Genomic DNA, 18,100 nt, shown 5'->3' with positions numbered 1-18,100 from the left:
AAATTGATAAAACTTGTCTTAAAATAAAAATGAATCCTATTCTAGAGAAATTATATTTTTTGCAACATTCCTTAATAGGCACACAGAATGTCCATTTCTCAATGCAACAGAAGTAGCTTTTAGCTCTCTCTCGATCCTCTCTTGAGCTGGAGGCTAGCTCTAGCCAGCATGGGGTTTGGGGAGACCCCATGTGGAAGGCCTTATCCCTAACTTGGGTGTCCTGGGAGCCTTGATAGTCCCCAGCCTTCCCCTCTTCTGCCCCCGGCCTCCAGGCCTTCTGGGGTGGCAGCCCAGGTGGCCAGACAAGGTGGGTGTTGGGGTTCCCTCCTGGATGGGGTCCCAAGCTTTCCCCATCCTTTCCCCAGCTCTAGGGTGGAAAGGGCACAGGGTGTAGGGCGGGCAGATCCTGGCTTCCGGCTCTCTCTCGATCCTCTCTTGAGCTGGAGGCTAGCTCTAGCCGGCATGGCATTTGGGGAGACCCCATTTGGAAGGCCTTCTCCTTAACTTGGGTGCGCTGGGAGCCTTGATAGGCCCCCAGCCTTCCCCTCTTCTCCCCCCAGCCTCCAGGCCTTCTGGGGTGGCAGCCCAGGAGACCAGAAATGGTTGGACCTAACTTGGGGTGTGCTGAGATTTGCTCAGTTGCGCTGTTTGTCACTGGCAATTTCTGACCACTCTGCATATAGAAAACACGCACTGCATGTTTTAAGAGTATTTCTTATCTTTTTGTTATATTTTGCATATCAGAATGTCCATTTTGTATTCTTCCCCTTCCCACACCCCTACAAAGCTCATTTTTACTCCTAACTCTCTCACCCCCAAACATCACTAACCCACATTACTCTTTTTAACTTCATACTGCATAATCCTAATCACAGACCAAAGCTGTGCATTGTGTGTAACAACCCCAAACTGTTTCAAAAGACATAAAATGGATACATATTTCTTTAGAATATTTTGTGTTTTTTCTCTGACAGCTATAAGTCTTACTAAATATTCTCTTACACAGTGACGATTCTAACCACTTTTTATCTTCTCTTTATGAGCTGTTCAACAAGGAATTTTGGTGAAAGTGTCCCCCAGTTTAATGCTTATGTTTGAACCATGTCATGGGAATTATTGGACTTGTTTTTATGGCCTCCATATGCGCCAATAACGCCACATGGTATTGCTCCTTTTATGCATAGGCACATTAAAAGGGGAAAATACTATACATACAAATAAGATCCTATCTAATAGAGATTGGAACACACAAATCTTGTAGTGCAAAAGGATCTTACACCCTGAACATTGACATAACGACCTGGCACAGGTCTCAGAAGAAAGGGCATTTTCCATTCACCCATGAACCAGGGAAGCCATCCATGAAACATCCAGGTTTGTCTATAACATCACCTGGAAGCAATCCTCTATCACGGAAGACCCTTCCACTGCTCAGATCGACCTGCTCAAAAGAAAATTCCCTTAACACTGAGAAGACTTAACAATAATGACCTGCTTACAGGACAGGGCTCCCTGCATTGCCCTTTAATGGTGAGGTGAAACGAGAGGACGCTCCACATCCTGACTTCAATGTAGGATATAAAGATTCCAGGATCTTTAATACAGAAACATGATACCAACAACAAAGACTGTGTGAAAAGTGTGTTGGCACTACAGACAATGTCTTGGATTGGATGATCTAGCTTGACTGGAGCCTAGAGTTGGTCTTATGCCAGGAAACTTCAGGGGTTGGGTCTCTTTGTATTTAGGCCAAGGTTATTCCTTTCCATGTCCCTCATATTTTGGTGGGCCTATGCAAACAACAATTGCCACTCTAACACCGTTTTTACTGTGCTCCTTTGACTCTAATTCTTAAAAAAAAACACTTAAAATTTGAGGTTAACTTAAGCTAATACGCATGTACATGGAAATGTAAAAAATACTATGCCTCCAATGTTTAAGGAGTTATGTAAGTTTTATGGCTTTAGATTGCCTTGTGTGCTGTTAAGAAATACTATAATGTGTTACAATCTGGGGACTTGAGGGACAAAGTAATTGTACATGGATTCTGTTTTATTTATCTTAATGTTCTTTGGCTGAAAGTTCAAAGTTAAGATATCAGCAAGGGGACTTCTTCTGAGAATTATGTTATGCGTGATTGTCCTTCCACTGTAACTTTACCTTGTCCTCTTTCTTTGCATCTTTGTTCTCATAATTAAAAATAAAAAAATTAAAAAAAGAAGTAGCTTTTATTTTTCTAGGACTAAAGCATGATTAAAACTACCTCTTGGGGTCGAAGAGATAGTATGGAGGTAGGGCATTTGCCTTGCATGTAGAAGGACGATGGTTTGAACCCCAGCATCTCATATGGTCCCCCGAGGATGCCAGGAACGATTTCTGAGCATAGAGAACTGCCAGGTGTGATCCAAAAACCAAAACCAAAAAAAAAAAAAAACTACCTCTTACTTTGTGCCACAGCAAGCAAACCCATAGGTATCTGTGTCTGTGAATCCTTTTGTGTGTTTGTAAAATAGAAAGGAGTTTCATAAACATTACTTGATCTTATAATATAGTTTATTCTCATAGTTTAAGTCTTTTCAATAAATGAAATAATAGTGATGATGATGCACTGTAGTGGTTTCCTACCATATAAAAGGTTGTAACCTGCAGCTACAGAAAACACTGCCAGACTTTCTTCCTACCTAATGTCTGATACTTGTATAGATGAATTTCTTGATTCCCTGAATATCAGGTATTTGGGATTATACCCGAAATTCCATTAGATGTGATCAGATCTTTTAAAAGAAAGAATATCCATTCACATTTTGCCTTAGTTCCCATAACTTTACTTCCACATACATACCCCATACTTTTAATGTAAGGATCACAGTAGAGACAATAACTATAGCCATTTTTCTGAAGATTGACACTAAAATCCACTAATAATTTTAATTTACAAAATCAATTCAATCCTATTTCTTTTTACTTTGACATCCAAAAAACCTGCCAGTGGGTTGGAAAGATAATATAGTTGGCAAGCATTGCATAAGACTGACCCAGGTTTGATCCTTGGCACAGCATATGGTCCCCCAAGTTCACCAGCATTAATTCCCTTTAAAGCTCAGATTATTTGATTCATTTGCACTGTTAGCAAGGAAGTTGTTGCTCATTGTTGTTGCTATATACAATTTTACTTTAGATGACAAATCTGTTAATACAGTAGATCTGGCACTTTACTTGCATGCAGCCAACATGTGTTAAATTTCCGACATGATATTGTCCTTTAAGCCTCACCCCTGAATGCAGAGCCAGGAGTACACCCTTAGAACTGACAGGTATGGCCAAAAATAAAACAAAAATAAATTTAAGTTAAATTCCAAGAGGGAAAGAGATAGACACAGAATACTCTCACTCATCTATAGGTCTTAAGAAAGATAAAATACATTATTATAATAATGCCCAGAGACAATAGAGATGAAGGCTGGAAGGACCAGCTCACAATATGAAGCTTTCCACAAAGAGTGGTGAGTGCAGTTAGAGAAATAACTACACTGACAACTATCATGACAATGGTAGTGAGATTAGTATGCCTATCTTGAATACAGGCAGGGTTGTGGGAGGAGGGAGATAGGCTGCACAAGTAATGGGAATGTTTCACTGGTGAAGGGGGGAGTGTTATTTTTATGACTGAAACCCAACTACTTACTATCATGTCTGTAATCATGTTGCTTAAGTAAAGATATTATTAAAAGTTAAAAAATAAATTTCTTTGTTAGAATAGATTGTAATTTGATATATATTCTACTGTTGATGAATATTTGCTACAAAAATATCCCATGCTATCACCATTCTAAAAGGGATCATTTCCTGAGGCCAGAGTGATAGTACAGTGTGCCGGGCATTTGCCTTGTATTCAACTAACCTGGCTTGATTTCTAGCTCCTCATATGAATCCCCCTCAAGCCCTGCCAGAAGTGATCCTAGAGCATAGAGCCAGAAATAAGCCTAAACCAAAAACCCAAAATATAAAAACTAAAACAAAACTTTTAAATGGTCCTTTTTGGTGAGTCTATATGTACATCTCTTGTAGACATATATCAAGGACCAGAATTTTGTCACAGGGAAGCCATGCATCCTGCTTTTGTGCATCCTGTTAAATAATTTTTCAGGTGGCTATAACAATTTACATTTTTCTTCAAAATATGAGAGTTCATATTGCTCCAAATTCTTTTTGACACTTTGAATTGTGTTTCTTTCTGATTGGGTATGCATAGTTAAATTTTAAGAACTATTATCAAGTCTTATGAGCTCCAAATCTGTGACCTCTCTTCTCACCCTTAGTGTTTTGTTCTACTAATTTTCTTCTATATTTTAAAACTTATTTTGAATTTTATTTCTATATATTCTTATAAATGTCCAGAAAGCATTTGTGAAATAATGTGAAGGATAAATGCATAATATAGATAGAAATATTAATCCTCAACTAATAGCATCATTATGAAAAATCTGATACTTTTCCCTTTCCTCCATCTCAAGCTCCCAGTTAGTTAAAAATATGTAGCATTAAGGATTGGGAATGAATCTTAGTATTAGAGCATATTATCTGCTTGCATAAGCACTAGATATAGTGCCTAAAACCACAAAATAAAACAAAAGGAAAGAGTATTAATTAACATAGATCTGTCTTATAATGCGCCATCTGTCTTGAATTCAACCTTGCCAACCATTTTCCTTTTTTGTTTTTTTTAAATGTATTTTATTTATTTATTTACTAACATATTTTGACATTTGGGGACACTCCAAGCAGCACCCAGTGGTTACTCCTGGCTCTGTGTTCAGAAATCGCTCCTGGAAGGCTTAGGGGACCATATGGGATGCTGGGAATCGAACCCAGGCCTGTCCTGGGTAGGCCGTGTGCAAGGCAAATGCCTTATCACTGTGCTATCTCTCCAGCCCCTACCTTCCTCAACTTAATTCTCTTTTAAAATAAAGATATTCAAAATAAAGGTACTACTAATTTTTTCTTCATGACTCATATGAGAAGATGTATCTCATTCTTACTTTGTTGGGTTCTTAGGGATAAGGTGATTTCAGCTATGGGGATATAGTATATCAACAAGAGTCTTAATATTAACTCAAGAATATGATTAGATATTCTAATAAGGACAGTATGTTCTTTGTATTAGTCTTTCTATATATAATACCCAACATTTACTCTATACTATTTTGAATTCTAAAAACGTATAATCTGATCTCATAACACAGCAGTATGTTAACATTATAAAAAAATCTTTGTGCCTTAGCAAATTATTAATATCAGAAACTTGTTCTCAAGTCAACTTAAGAAATTTGCTCTAGCTCTTCATACATTAGCAAAATATGCATGAAATCTGGCAATTTAGTTAGTTAGATCCTAATTGAAATGTATTTTCCCTAATTCCAAGAGGTCAGACTAATCAACTTTCCCTTTTTACTTTATTTTTAGCTCTCTATTTTTGTACTTATAATCTATCTGATATAGCATTTTATCATGTTTGAGCCTATCTCCCCCTACACACATATAAGATATTGTAAACTTCTTAACATCAAGGTTATATTTAGGTCCCCCTCATAAAAAAAACAGATTACAGTGTCTAGATTTTTATATATTCCACATCTGTCCTTTATTTATTTTTATTTATTTATTTTTGTTTTTTGGGCCACACCCGCCAGTGCTCAGGGGTTACTCCTGGCTATCTGCTCAGAAATAGCCCCTGGCAGGCACGGGGGACCATATGGGACACCAGGATTTGAACCAATGACCTTCTGCATGAAAGGCAAACGCCTTACCTCCATGCTATCTTTCTGGCCCCCACATCTGTCCTTTAATCCCTTCCTACTTTTGACTAGTAGTCAAAAAAATGAGTTTGATGAAATAGAGTGGCCTATATGTAAATGCTTAAGAATGTACCATGAATATAGACATTTAATGAAGGAGTCTGGTGGATAGATGGGTGTTTTACTTTAATAATAAAGTAAATCATTTTATTTAGGAAATAGGAGATACTGAATAACATGGAGGAAGAGAAACTATGCCCTCTCAAAATGTGATGGGGCAACTCCAGAGTTGAGTGTCCTAGTGGGGATATTTAACAGAGAAGCTTAGCCTAGGTTGAGTGCGTGAGAAACATGTCTGGGAAAGTTGTGGATTAATCAGAATTCCTTACAGCCATATTTCCTTTCATCTTCAAACAAGTACTCTGACAAAAATAAGCTAGAATGAAGAACAAGACTCAGCCCTTAGTAAATCATTAATTGATTTAACTGGTTGTATGTCCATTTCTCTTTTTATGAATTCCTGCCTTGTGGAGATGTGGGCAATTTTTACCTCCCACATCTTGACTATTTCAGGCCTACATAGAATCCATCGAGTCTGGGTCTATGGTGTCTTTCTTTCTCACTGTCCCCCATAAAATCAATATTCTCTCCTTTCACTGTTCCAGAGATCTATTCTCTGACAATATGCATGTGAACACACCCCTAGACATTTTTGATAAGCATTTATACATTAACTTGGTCTGAAAGAATGAAAACTTAATAGTGTAAATTTTGCTTCAGCTTACAGTTTATAATTTTGTTTGCCCCCCACCCAAATATTCTTTTGCCCACTTGCTTTCTTCTTAAATATGAAAAACAAAAGGAAGATTCTTTTCTTCAGTTTGCTACAGAGGAAAGACAAACCCTTAGGCTTCTCATTTTCTCTCACACAAGAGTTAAAGTGACCATGCTGAATTTGTTCCTAATGTTTCTGGACATTTGAGTCCTTCTTTAAATAAATTAGACTTCCCCGAGAATCTACTTTACATTAACATTTGTATTTTCCAAGTATTCAAATGATCTTCATGGACTTTATGTCATTTGACAATCTTTGGGACCTGTGTGGTAGTATCTGAATTTTACAGTCAAGCCCACACAATTCCAGAGGGAGTGATTGGCCTCTGGAGCAGAATTGGTCTGGAGATGTTTCCTTAGATCTGCTATTAAAATATACAGCTACTCTTACTGAAGATGAAAAAGCTGCTTATGATTCTGGTAGATACGCATCACAAAGAGAGAAAATAACTGGTGTCTTCATTCTGTAGCATTTGAATCTTAAATTTTCCTGATCTATTTCAACTTAGAATTGCTTGCTTGTTCACTTAATTGACTAGTAATTCCTTTGTTTACTTTTTTCCAAATCTCAAGAACCTAGTCATAAGTATTGAAAAGAGTTCCATTAGCATTTAACAATTTTTTTATGAAATTCAAGTATTTCAGAAAGGGGTAATTTAGACAGGCATGTATGTAGAATTTTGCATTTTAATTAAAAAGCCTGAAAGTGAAATGAACTTCTGACAGTAACAGATGACTGCTTCGAAAAACTGCGTTACTATTTGATATATGTTCAGTATTTTCTTCTGGATAATAAGTTCTACGACTTGTTTCAAGAAAAGCGATGGGACTAAAACAATTAAAAAAAGACAAAGCTGCTCTTTTTTAATCATCTGCTCATAAATAAAACTGGGTTGTGAATTATTTCTAGAGAAGCAATTGACAGAGTATAAGTAAATCTTTCTCAAGAACTAAAACTGTCTTGAATTTTGAATGCACAATCTCAACCTCTATCCTTGCCCAAAGATAAATTTCTTTTGACAAATAAAGATTTACAAAGTGTGAAATATAGACTTTGTGCACTTCCTAAGGCCAAAGGATAACGTTTAAACTAAAATTTAATGTCTTCCCACACCTCAGATATACCAAAATAAGAACATAAAATAATTTTCTCTTGTAGCACACTGCTCATTAATCATTCTTTAGATAATATTGGCTTTGGGAGTTTTCTTAGGTAGAATGAAAAAACACTATAATTTCTAGATGAATCAGAAAATTGGATAGTATTTATGGATTTGAAAGAAACAATATATCCTGGTAAAATAAATTTTTCTCTTACTCCCATCACAAAAGAAAAAAAAATCATTTCAGCCCCTTCCATTTTTTTTTCCTGTGAAAATTGTTCATGGGGTAAGTGGCTTGTGGATCAAAGGGTTAAATTTACTTGTGATTTGAGAAAAAAAAAACTCTGAGACTTCCCTTATTTTTTTAAACTTTGGTGTGTGGGAGGAAGGTAGAAAAGAGATGCCCCAGAATGAATACACTAATTGGGGTTTTCACCTGCTGTGCGTCTAATCGAATACAAAGCCTTATTTGTAGCTGAAGAGGAAGGCAGATTAAGTAGAGTGTCAGAAATTCTGCCTAGTTTTGAAATTCCTCTTATTTTGGCACAATGGTTTGGGGGGGGAAAGGCAGACAAAGAGTTATAGCTTTGAGCTGTCCTTAAGGTGGACCAGGAAATGTCTTGGTCAGATGTGCTTGACCACTTTTACTAGAAAAAATAAGATGACTCCTCCCACATGTCCTGCTCCTCCCACATTAGGGTAGGTATCGCTGTAGCTGGCAGGCTAATAGGTATAGTGAAATCGTTGCCAAGAAGCAACCCGTGGCCTGTGAGGTTAATGAAGTGTGGCTTTATTTTTAGTAAACATGCTAAACTGCCCATCTTTTTTGACGTTCAGTTTGATAGAGGTGCCTCTGTGAAGCTTTGAAAAATCTTGTTAAAAGAAAACTGCATGAGAAGGAAGCTGCATTTGGTTTTCTCTAGAACCTGTTGGGTTAAAAAAAGTCTCTGGTTTAGATGGCAATTGGCTCTAAGAAGTTTTCTCAACCTGGTTTACTTTGCCTTCCTTCGGGTGGGTTGGGGGGGCAGATGGGTGGGATGGGAGTAGGGGGTGGGGAAAATAGGCTTTCATCTGTTTATGGGGATAGGAAGTGTCTGAATGTGAATGTTGAGTCCTTCACAAAATGGATAATCTTACATCCAAAGATGCTGGTTTTTCTTCTTGATCTGACCGGGTTGTTAGACATATTTTAATTAGTACACCATGCTATTTGCCCTAGCCATGACTCACTATCACAGTAAGCATTTGTTGCACATCTGATTCATTGTTCATGGCTAATCCTTGTACTGTGTGAAGAAAAAGCATGGAACTTTAATGTTTACTGGCTAACCAAGTGTTGACATTTTGCCATAAACTAGGTATGCTGCTATAAAATGATACCAGGTTAGACTTGGCATTGGTTAGAGACAGGCAGCATTTGAAATGGAAGTTCCTGGAACAAGCAGGAAGCTGAATCCCACAGTGTTATGAAGTCCCTTGGGGCCAGCAGTCCCTAGGAAGCTCCCAGGAAGCTTCTCTCTCTGTTTCCTTTCCTGTTTCCACTGAGCATTCTTACACGGATAAACATGGGCTAACAAGAAAACCAAAAGCAATCTAGAAAAAAAGGTTATCTCCATGGAAGCTCAGAGCAGGCTGACCTCTGGCCTTGGCCCTTCATTTCCTTTGCTAGATGTATTCAACCAAATGCAGGGAATGGCAATTCTGCCCTTCCCAATCAACAAGCCAACCACGCTTCTCTTTGAATCTCTACTCAGATGGTTCAATGCCTTCCGGTTCCCTGAGCTGCTTTGCTTTGCTTTGTTTAGTTTTGATTTGTTTTGTTTTGTTTCAAGGCCATGTTCAGTGATCAGAGGCTACTCTAAGTTCTATACACAGGATTAGGAAAAGAGAGTGTCACTCTCCAGAAGTACTGGAGAAAACTAGGAATTCAATTCCAGGAATTGAACCCAGGCCTCCTGCATGACAACTATGTGCTCAACCCATTAAGCCATCTCTCCAGTCTCTGGTTCCCTTTCCTAATAGGTCTCAATGCCACCCCCAATGTCTTCATGTTCAAGGCTGAAGTCATCTCTCCCTAACTATCTTCTTCCTAAACCTGCCACCTCACCCTGGAAAGACTGCCTGGGTGAATATTTTTCTTTCCTTCTGTAGAGACCCCTTAGAACACAGATCTCCTCCTCAAACTTTGTCGCATGTTCTAATAGCTTGGAGAGACTTTAAAATTCTAGGTCTGGGCCCGGAGAGATAGCACAGTGGTGTTTCCCTTGCAAGCAGCCGATCCAGGACCAAAGGTGGTTGGTTTGAATCCCGGTGTCCCATATGGTCCCCCATGCCTGCCAGGAGCTATTTCTGAGCAGACAGCCAGGACTAAACCCTGAGCACTGCCGGGTGTGGCCCAAAAACCAAAAAAAATTCTAGGTCTAAGACTGCTTAAATCAGATGTTGGAGGTGACTGCTAGCCATGCAGCTGCAGTTGTAGCTTTCCCTAGATGACTCCAGTGAATGCCCAAGCTAGAGTAGATTCTCATCAAGGGCTATATCAGCTTCCCATGTGGACCACTGGGATATTGAAGGTGGAGGCATACAAACTGAGTCAATGGGTGGACATGGCATAAGACTGGGAAAACTGGTAGGGTAGGAGGTCATAAGAAGGAGACAACTATGGGTTGGGGCCATAGTTGAAAGAAAGATGGAATAACTCTGAGCTAGAGGACCATAGACTTTGCCATCCTTTTCCTTCCCTACTGTATCAAATCAGTCCAGACTCCTATCACCTTCACTGGGTCTGTCATTGCCATTGTTTATACTTTGATCAGATTGTAGTTACCGCGTCTCTGGTCTTTGAATTCCAGATCTCTCTGATCCAGTTCCTCATCATTGTCTGAGGGATTTTTTTTTCTTTCCTTCATTTTCTTGGCAAGGCTTTCTTTTGGGGCACCACATCGAGCTATACTTGGGTTTTTCTCCTGGCTCCTTACTCCTGTGATCAGGAATCTTTCTGGAAAAGCTCAGGGGCCCTTATATAGTGTTGAGGATAAAGAAAGGGTCTACCACATGCATGACAAATGCCTTACTCACCATACTTCCTCTTTGGCCCTAAGTGATTTTTTTCTGAAAGACAAATTGGACAAATCCACACTCATATTTAACATCCTTGAACTCATGTTTAAACTCTTGATACCTTTCAGTATAGAGTCTAGCTCTAGATATCACACAACCATACATGGTCCTTCTCAGGTAATTTATCTCTCAAATGTATTTCTTGACATTTCTTCTTTCTCTAAGACCAAGCAAACCATCAAAGCTCTTAGAATGAATAAGCTAGTTATGTTCTCTTTCTTTACCATTATACCCTGTTGACACCATTTATAATGGCCAATTTCTCTTTAATTCCCAGTATGCTAGACCCAGCTCCTTTGTGGGTCCATTATCTATAGAGGATGAATGAAACTAGTTTCCTTTTTTTAGCTCCAGTAGTTGCTAAAAGACATTTCTCTTCTATCAGGAGTCCCCTCTGGCCATCCAACCAACTGTCATAGAGGGTGACTATGACTAGGTAGATCACAGTCTTGGAGAAAACACATATTGTGTTCAAAAGTGACACTTGAAGAGAGTTTCATGAAAAGGCTAGTTACAAAATTATTGGCAAGGTAGGAGAAAGAGCTAGGTGCTAAGAGGGTAAAGTGTTTGGGGACAACCAGAGTATATAATTGCTTAGGAAATGACTGATCAATTAGACTTGTCTCTGTGAGTAAAGAAACTCAGCCACTGCCAGACCCAAAGCCAGAGGAGAGAACTTATGTAATAAATTCCCTCATAGCACTATCATCCTGCCCTTTAATTCTTCTGCTATAGGCTTTTCATCATTGTCTCTCATTGGCAAAGGGAAACTAACTGATGCCATGCACAGAGGCTCAACATTCTAGGGCCTGGAGTAGAGTGGTATAAGTCTGAAGGGAAAAGGTCTTCATTTTTCAGGCCTAAAATCTTTAGTGGCTCAAAGATTAGAGTGCAATGTATGACCATTTGTACTGAGTTCTTTATTGGACTGTATTCCATTGCATTTCTTCCTTAATCATATTTTTAGCAAATGCTTTCTCCTCCCAGCCAGCATTGAGATCACTTATGAACATGTATAGACACACATACCTCCTTCCCCCACACTAAAAGAATTACTGTTTCTCTGCGGCAGCATAACAGAGTGACTGTAAGACCATGGACTTCCATGTTTCCAATCCTTCACACTACAAATTGTAGCTATGGTGTGGGGTCAAGTAGTTTTTGGTAGGTTCTGGAATCAGGGTTTTAGGCATAGTCTTTTCTTAGTAGCAGAACCCTGTATTACCATCTGTTTAACATCAGAACAGTAATAATAGTGATAGCTTATAAGCATAAGTAATTCATAGCATATATAATAATATAATATACATTTAATGTTATAATACATGGCATCACTATATAATTTAAATATAAATAATATATCATTTATGCTCTTTTCTACATGTCTTTCCTTAATAAGCAAAATTCATAATCTAAGTGAAATAGCAAAACAGTCTCTTTGATACCCATGTCATTTCTTAATGATACTTTCAGTATTTAATTTCTAAAATAACATCAAGTTTTGGGAACAAGTCTTCAAGTGCCTATAACTCCAGTCTAAAAAAGAACTTAAAGATGTATTTTTGAGGATTGCCATCTGTCAAATTTAAGAAAAAAAATCTGACTAGTGACTTCTTGTTTGAATCCTTTTTTATTTTTTATGAAATCGTTCCTAGTAGTTATTGAGTTGGTCACTAAGAAAATAGGTTTGAGCATTGATCTTCAGCAAAAATGTCTCAGAAAACCCAAATCTTGGGCAGGTAATTAAAAAAATAATAGAAAAAAAGCAGTCAAAAAGTAAGAAAGAAAAAGAATGACACATTGTACCACACCGGTCCAACAAAACCTTTAGTTGATTTATTTTTAATGTTTTCCAAATGAATTTGTCATGAAGTTGGTTCTTTACTTTTTGTTGCAGTAAATATAAACAATATTTCAGCAATGTGCTACATTCACAAATTAATTGTAAAGCTCATGCCTCCCTCTTTGAGAACTCTAATTCTTGCCCTCCAAAGAGAAGTACCTGGATTCTCTGGCTAAATCACCCAAATCAAATCCTAATATGCCCCACCACCCCAGGCCTTAATAGCAGCTGCTTCCACAATTCACTGCCTTAAATTGCTAAAGGGCAGCACTCACATCTCCATGAGGCAAAAGACCAACAGTGGTGCCATATTAGCTTTAAAATAACCATCTCAGTCACACCTAGATGCACATGTCTTTAGTGATAACATTTACCATTTACCGTTTTATTTTGTTTGTCAATGGGAATGAAGGAATTTGGTGCTGTCTTCCTTTTTTTTTCTTTTGGACTCATTTGCCTTGCTAAAGAATGGGGAACAAGGCTCATGGAATGTTAAATCTGGAGCATTCTTGGGTAAGATTATTGATTACAAAAATTATTATTATTATTATTATTATTATTATTATTATTATTATTATTATTAGTTTTTGGGCCACACCCGGCGGTGCTCAGGGGTTACTCCTGGCTGTCTGCTCAGAAATAGCTCCTGGCAGGCACGGGGGACCATATGGGACACTGGGATTCGAACTAAGCACCTTTGGTCCTGGATCGGCTGCTTGCAAGGCAAACACCGCTGTGCTATCTCTCTGGGCCCATAAAATTATTTAAAAAAGAAAAGGAGGAATAAACTTTAAATTGTAAAGTGTAGTGGAATGACTGAGAGAGAGAGAGAGAAAGAGAGAGAGAGAGAGAGAGAGAGAGAGAGAGAGAGAGAGAGAGAGAGAGAGAGAGAGAGAGGAATGAGAAAAATATAAAGAAAAGCAGGCCAATAAAATAAACGGATCAAAATGGGCCATGCAACCATTAAGGGACTCTATTATAAGATTATAAGGTATTCTTGGGAGACTGATCGAAGATATTATGTGCAAGTTGTAGAAAAAATCTTGTGCTGACGAAGACTTACTTCTGGTCAGAATATTTCTAGGCTCGTAAACATTTTTACAGTTAATCTCTATCGTCATATTGCCAACTTGAAGGGTAGAAAGCTTTAAATTGTCCAGGTCTTGTAACTGTTCTACTAACATGTTCCTTGGACTGGGAAATTCTTTTCAGGTTTCTCTACGAGAATACTAAAAGACAAAACGATGCCATCCCTTGCTAGCGCTGTTTTGGGCTTTATTTTGAAAAGTCGATACTAGGGCTGGAAAACTTCAGCAAGACTCAGTTTCTAATTCACCAAGTCTCATTGAAGGGCCCTGGAGTTTTCATTTCTGAGACTTTCAGATGCGGGGCTGATACTGCTAATTCCAAGCGCCACGCTTGGAAAATATTGGCCTATCACTAATACACAAATACATCTCATGAAGTCTTTTTAGCTGGGGATGAGCCTAACCTGAATTTCATGTCCTTACTGCTCGAACACTTCAATCTTCAGCAGAGGGAAATGATGAGGGGGGGGAGAGAATGCTTGCTTTTTTTCCCCCCCTTTCATTCTTTAAAAAGAAAACTCTGAGCCCACGCACTTAATTATCTGAGATGAGGTCATTTGCACCTAGGTCATTTATTTAGGCAACAAGTAGTCTTGCTAGAGGTTTTCAAGGGGGGGGGGCAGCAGGCCGGTGTGGGGCTTGTTGCAGGTTTCTCGGGCTACCTTAAATCCTCTCCCCTTCCCCCCCCCCTTTCCTTTCCTTTCTTTTCCTTTGCATTTTCAAAGCCCCAACTGCCTGGTCTCTCTCTAGGCGTCCGGCTTCCCAGGTCCCTAGGTGGGGGCGGAGCCAGCCCGGCCCCGCCCCGTCTGCCCGCAGCGCCCCCCCCCAGCCCTCCCAGCCCTCCCGCCAGCCCGCGCCGGCTCCTCCGCAGTGCTTTCGGCTGCGAGCCTGGGCGGCGGCGGCGCTTCACTTTCGGGGAGCCCGGAGCTTCTGGGAAACTCACTCCTCCGCTCGCTCCTTCCCGAGCCCTCCAAGCCCTTGCAGCCATGAGGGAACAGCTTAAAGGGTAAGTGACTCGGGGGGGCCCCCTAGGATCCCCACCACCCTTGCACTTGTGGCGCGAGCTGGGGATCAAGCCAGGCGGCCAAAACTTGGATGGCCCTAGTGGCTGGACCCGGGGCGCCGGGCAGCAGCGGAGCAACCGAAGAATCTCGCCCCCGTTGGGGTTCGCGCAGCATTGCTGCAGGTGCGCCCCCACCCTCCCCATCCTCACCCCTTCCCTTCTCCAGATCCCCGGGCTTTCAGCTCTAGGGGCACCCCTGCCCACCCCCACCCCCGGCTTTGGGACGGATTCCGAAAGAAAAACTGATTTCCTGTCTTACCCAGGGGGACAGTGCGTTCCCCACGCGGGGACGTCCGCGGGAGCTTTTTTTCTTTTTTCTTTTTGCTCCTTTCCGGGCTGTCTGTTGGGATGTGAGCAATGCAAGCTGTTCCGAAATCCTTGCTCGACCTCAAGGAAGGGTGGAAGGGTGGAAGGAAGGGGCGCGTGGCGGACTCTACCTTCCTTTGCACTTCAAGTGCCAAAAGGTCAACTTTCTGCCTGATTTCTTCCGAGGAGGATTCCAGCTGACATGCCCTGGCTGCACTGTATTCTTACCATGCCCCCCCTCCCCTCCAAACTTGCAGAAATTTCGGTGGAAAGAAAAAAGCCATTAAATAAAGCCCAGCAGTGGAGAATTTGACATAGAGATCCAAGATTATTATTTTTTTTTGCCCTCTGGGGTTGAATGTAGATCCTAGGTTTCCTTCTCTCTTGTGTTTCTTTCTCCAGGTGTCTTTAAACAAAGTTTCTCATGCCCGATCCGATCGTGGCAGTGGACACAGTTTCTGTCAGTTTAAATCTGAAGTAAAGTTTGAGTTTTGAATGCCAGGGGTTTATTTAGGTGTTTGAGGGAAGCTTTCCTCTAAGAAAACCCTTTCTTAATTGAAATGACAAATCTGAATCTATATTTTTTTCCTGAGCCAGGATGCTCTTGGTCTCTCTCTGCTGCTTTCTGCTTGTCATCTCTGTCACCCTTTCTCTTTAACCCCAAATTGCATTTCCTTGTGCCAAATCCCGTCTTTGGAGGATCCAGTTGCTCCCAGAGAGGAGAGGAGCAAATGAAACTGTGGTTATATGAAAGGTTTCTGACCCTTGATCACTGTGGAATTGCTTTCAGTCATCATTGTTTGATCTTGGATTGGACACGACCCTGAAGTGAAATTGCTTTGGCCAAACTTGAGGGTGGGTGGGAGTTAAGCCCTGAAAAGCAAACAGAACTGAGGACTTGTAACAGCTGGAACAGTCACAGAGGCAATCATCTTTGCCCTGGCCTGATCCAAATAGAAAACATGTTAACTGTACCAGGGGGCAAGAAATCGGGGCGAGAGATAGGAATTTTGCTGCTTGTATTGGTCCAAGTCACTTTCAAGCCCCTTCCCCACAGTAGCAGAAACTTTAAAATCTATTTTCCCATTCCCACCTTGCCAGTCTTCCAGTCCTACAAGCCAAGTTCAACATTCAGCATGTACATGCCAAGGTTCACTGTAGGAAGAGCCTGAGCCCCACAGTAAAGGCAAATGTGTGTGTGTGTGTGTGTGTGTGTGTGTGTGTGTGTGTGTGTGCTATTATCTGACTCCAAAATATATATGAAACCAAATGTGAATCTTCTGCAGCTAGCAAGGGAATGCCTCCTTTTCGTATTATGGCATAGCGATTGTTGCCTCCCTGGGAAGTAGTGGAATGGCATTTTTTCAAGGCAACTATTTGGAATATTTTCAATACCAAATAACAGTGGTGGTAGAAGAAATCTCATTTTAATTAGGCAACTGCCATTTCCCTAGGCAAGAGCAATAAAATTTGTTACTTTTTATAAGTGTTTAATGTTTGTTTTTAAGAAACTAAAAAAGCAATTCCAATAAGTTGGATTATTCCAGCACTGACAGCAGGAACAGCTCTAGGGTTGTTATTATAACCTTGCACACTACTTGAAACTAAAGAAGGTGAGAGAAAATTTAAATTGTACGGTAGGAAATTAGGTCAGCCCTGTGCTCAGTAGGGTGATGCCTTAATTTCTTATTATTGACAAGTAGGTGTACCTTGGTTCTTTTTGTCACAGCCAGTGGTTTTTTAATTTGAATTTGCATCAAATTTCTTGCATGGCCTCAAAGCTGGAAAAGGTATTACTGTAGCTTTTACATGTATGTGTGTGTGAGAAAGAGAGAGAAAAAGAAAGAGAGGAAATTAGAGTTTGAAGGCAGTTCAGAAAGGCATATTTGATATGCCAAGCTTTGGAATCAGCCGGGCCCAAATATTTCAAAGATTTTTAAAGAGCACTGTATGGATTATATCTAAAAGTAGTCTCTGAGTTAATATACATCAGAATTTTGATCTCTGATGAATATCATTGTTCTCAGGAAAACTGAACAAAGACATACCCATTGAAGTATGAACCGACAACACTCTCCTTCTGGTTGGCTACGGTAGATGAGAACATACTTCCGATGTGAAGAAATGAAATGTAAAAAAAGAGACAATTATCCAAAGCAGTACCACCCACCTCCCCACCACTGTATCTCCAGCATAGATTTTTTTCTGTATTTTCTGCATATTTCAAGCAAACCTGAGCTGCTTTTCATGGTGCGATTGAGAATTTTCTACTGGCTTTAAAGAGAGGCACAGAATAAGATATACAGCTGAAAAAACTATATTGATCACAGATAAAATTGGTTTGTTCCGTAAGGTAGATATAGATAGGGGTTATCCAGATTTGTGTTTACTGTTTCAACCTACTCATAAGCATTTTTATCTCAAATAGAGGTTAAATCAACCCCACTAAGGTTTTTTTTTTCAAATAATAAAATCAGAAAATACCCAGATTGAAAAGTGCCACCCTTCTGCAGGGAGTGTTTGCTTCATGGCACCATTACCCCCAAATGAAGTCATGCCAGCTACACTGCCTACAATTTTTAACATTCAGTGATTAAAAGATTATTTTTCTACTTCTGAACGTCAGTCACACCCTTTATTCTTTTCTCCTTTCCACTTGTGCTCACCTCTTTCAGTGAAGTGAAACTAAGACTGCAAAGGTGAAATATAAATGTCTTTCTAGTTACTTTGAATGGCCTAAAAAGAAAGGTTTGCGTGTTGGAGGGGACAAAGGTACAAGAAGATTGACTTTGGGGATCTATTTGAGTTCCTTAATATAGATTATTCATGCTCCCAAGCATCACAGTGAGGATGAGGACCTTGAAATGACTAGTTTCTAGGAACATAAACAACTTTTTGAATTTCTTCTCTAAAGAAGGTGTCAGTCTAGATAAAGATTTATGGATTTA

General features: G+C 39.8%; 1 protein-coding gene across 6 annotated transcripts in view; it reads left to right on the top strand.

Annotated features, from left to right (window-relative positions):
• DMD (dystrophin) overlaps nucleotides 1–18,100 on the top strand; it is a 2,686,579-nt gene that overhangs the window by 2,505,455 nt on the left and 163,024 nt on the right. For 5 of the 6 annotated variants that reach the window (XM_049766734.1, XM_049766732.1, XM_049766735.1 and 2 more), the window contains exon 1: nucleotides 14,684–14,789. The exons of the other annotated variant lie outside the window; for it this stretch is intronic. In XM_049766734.1, the coding sequence (XP_049622691.1) occupies nucleotides 14,770–14,789 (20 nt within the window). In that variant the 5' untranslated portion in view covers nucleotides 14,684–14,769. Of the gene's footprint in view, nucleotides 1–14,683; nucleotides 14,790–18,100 lie in introns of those variants that run through there. 6 annotated transcript variants of the gene reach the window in all.

The sequence above is a fragment of the Suncus etruscus genome, chromosome X (assembly GCF_024139225.1).
Source record: "Suncus etruscus isolate mSunEtr1 chromosome X, mSunEtr1.pri.cur, whole genome shotgun sequence".
In the NCBI taxonomy this organism is placed as follows: Eukaryota; Metazoa; Chordata; class Mammalia; order Eulipotyphla; family Soricidae; genus Suncus; species Suncus etruscus.
Note: the sequence above shows the minus strand (reverse complement) of the source record. Positions and strands in the feature narration are given on the sequence as shown.